Here is a 2,832-nt window from a genome sequence, read left to right on the forward strand (position 1 = left end):
AGCCCTTCCTTAACCACTGGATCCAGCAGGTGGAGGCAGGGAGGCCCAGCTCTGCACCGTCCAATGTGGCAGCCGCGAGTTCCATGTGAGTGTTGGGCATTCGTGATGTGGCTTTTGTGAAATGAGATGAGCCATTAGTGTGAGATCCACACCGGCTTTTGAAGATCTGGTGTGAAATTAAGAATGTCAACTATCTCATTGATTCTTTTTATATATTTTTTATTTTTGTGGGTATATACTCGGTATATATATTTAATGATCCTTTTTATGTTGATAACATGTCAAAATGATAATATTTTGTATCTGCTGGGCGTGGTGACTCACATCTCTAATCCCGCACTTTGGGAGGCCAAGGCAGGTGGATCACCTGAGGTCAGGAGTTGGAGACCAGCCTGGCCAACATGGCAAAACCCTGTCTCTACTAAAAATACAAAAGTTAGCCAGGCATGGTGGCACGTGTCTGTAGTCCCAGCTACTCGGGAGGCTGAGGCAGGAGAATTGCTTGAACCCAGGAGGTGGAGGTTGCAGTGAGTCAAGATCACACTACTGCATTTCAGGCTGGGAGACAGAGACTCCGTCTCAAGGAAAAAAAAATGTGTCTGATGGACTACATAACATGTCTCATAGTAATTTAGTTTATTTGTTTCCCCTTTCTTCCTTCCTTCCTTCCCTCCTTCCTTCCTTCCTTCCTTCCTTCCCTCCCTGCCTCCCTCCCTGCCTCCCTCCCTCCCTCCTTCCTTCCTTCCTTCCTTCCTTCCTTCCTTCCTTCCTTCCTTCCTTTTTTCTTTTTTTTTTCCCCCAGACAGGATTTCTCTCTGTTGCCCACGCTGGAGTGCAGTGGTCCAATCAGAGCTCACTGCAACCTCTGCCTCCCGGGCTCAAGAGATCCTCACACCTCAGCCTCCCGAGGAGATGGAACCACAGGAACACGCCACCACAGCTAATTTTTTAACTTTTTCGGAGAGACAGGCAGACCAGTTTCTTTTTACTTATTTTTATGTGGCTGATAGAAAATCGAAATTCTCATGTGTGGCTTCCACTGTGTTTCAATTGGACTAAAGAACCTGTCGCATTTTGTCAGCTCTCAACCCACCGCCTACCACTGTCCTTACAAAAGAAATAAAAATAAAACAGTGGCTGCCTCTTACCTGTGGCAGTAGTGACAGTCTCCACAGAGCTGTTTACTCCGTTTTTCTCCACCCACACAGAAAACGTATACAATGACCCGGGTTCAAGTCCATCCACGGTGACGTTGGTGTCTGTTGTGGTTTGTGTCTCGGTTCTACCACAGTCTCCAGTGCACTCAACCCAGTAGGTGGAGTTCTGTGGGTCATCGAGGACCTCCCACCTCAGGGAGATGGAGCTGGTGGTCTGAGCCTCCACTGTCAGGTTTCTCACTGGGTTGGGGGCTGAGAAATTAGGAAGAAAGATCTAATATGAGCAGGACTACAGAACATAAAGGGGGCAGCCAGTGAGCTTTTTGTTTGTTTTTTCGAGACAGAGTCTCGGTCTGTCATCCAGGCCATAGTGCAGTGGCACGATCTCGGCTCACCACAACCTCCGCCGCCCGGGTTCAAGCAATCCTCCTGCTTTAGCCTCCCGAGTGGGTGGGACTACAGGTGTGTACCACCACACCTGGCTAATTTTTACGTCTTTTCACCATGTTAGCCAGGCTGGTCTCGAACTCCGGTCCTCAAGTGATCCTCCCACCTCGGCCTCCCAAAGTGCTGGGACTACAGGCGTGAGGCAATGTGCCCGGCCAAGTGGCCATTTTTGATCATCAGACTTCCTAGTTCTCCCTCAACAGCTGGTGCCAGTAGATGCAGGGTGTATGGTCTGGACCAGTGCTTCTCATTCTTTGCTGTGTGTACATCTCACAGGGGACCTTGTGAAAGGCAGGTTCTCACTCAGCAGGGCTAGGATGGAGCTGAGAGTCAGCACTCCCCCACACCCTTTTTTTTTCCCACCAGTGTCACTTGCCAATATATTTCCAATCAGATCTCAGAGACATGGACGCCACCTACACACGGACCACATTTCGAGTAGCAAGGACCTGAGTCAGCACTTTCAAACTGAGCTTCCTCAATGACGAAAATGTTCTCCCACCTTCAAGTATGGTAGGAGAAGAGCGAAGGAAATGGAAGCCGTTCAACAGGGCTTTCTTTCTTTTTTTTTTTTTTTTTTTTTTTTCCGAGTCTCGCTCTGTCACCCAGGCTGGAGAGCAATGGTGCAATCTTGGCTCACTGCAAGCTCCGTCTCCCAGGTTCCCGCCATTCTCCTGCCTCAGCCTCCCGAGTAGCTGGGACTACAGGCGCCGCCACCACGCCTGGCTAGTTTTTTGTATTTTTAATAGAGACGGGGTTTCACCGTGTTAGCCAGGATGGTCTCAATCTGCTGACCTCGTGATCCACCCGCCTCAGCCTCCCAAAGTGCTGGGATTACAGGCGTGAGCCACCACGCCCAGCCTCAACAGGGCTTTCAAACATATGAAACATGAAATTGAATTTGCAGTTTCATGCAACTTTAATGAGTTTAAATCTAATAGCCATGTGTGGCTAGTGGCTACCATATTGGACAATGGAGGTATAGACACAGGGAGCTGACCGCATCAGGGCCATAGAGCTGACGATCTGCATTTCCAGCCTCAATATGTGACACGGTTGGGAACTAGAAGAGTCAGAGGGTCAGAGTGTCCCCACTCACAGTATCTCATTCCTTGAAAGCTCAGGTAACATGCCTTGGCCCCCACACATTCCTGTCGGTGCAGGAAGATGCTCCTGGGCATTATGGTCCACATTCTAGAGCGTTCTAGACACAGACCGGCCCCAGCTT

At 49.5% G+C, this 2,832-nt stretch overlaps 1 protein-coding gene across 1 annotated transcript in view; it reads right to left on the minus strand.

Annotated features, from left to right (window-relative positions):
- The window catches only part of PTPRH (protein tyrosine phosphatase, receptor type, H), a 33,680-nt gene that overhangs the window by 23,314 nt on the left and 7,534 nt on the right, over positions 1-2,832 (minus strand). The window contains exon 5 of the mRNA XM_011996951.1: positions 1,149-1,409. Within this exon, the coding sequence (XP_011852341.1) occupies positions 1,149-1,409 (261 nt within the window). The remainder of the gene's footprint in view (positions 1-1,148; positions 1,410-2,832) is intronic.

The sequence above is a fragment of the Mandrillus leucophaeus genome, unplaced genomic scaffold (assembly GCF_000951045.1).
Source record: "Mandrillus leucophaeus isolate KB7577 unplaced genomic scaffold, Mleu.le_1.0 Scaffold53, whole genome shotgun sequence".
NCBI lineage: Eukaryota > Metazoa > Chordata > Mammalia > Primates > Cercopithecidae > Mandrillus > Mandrillus leucophaeus.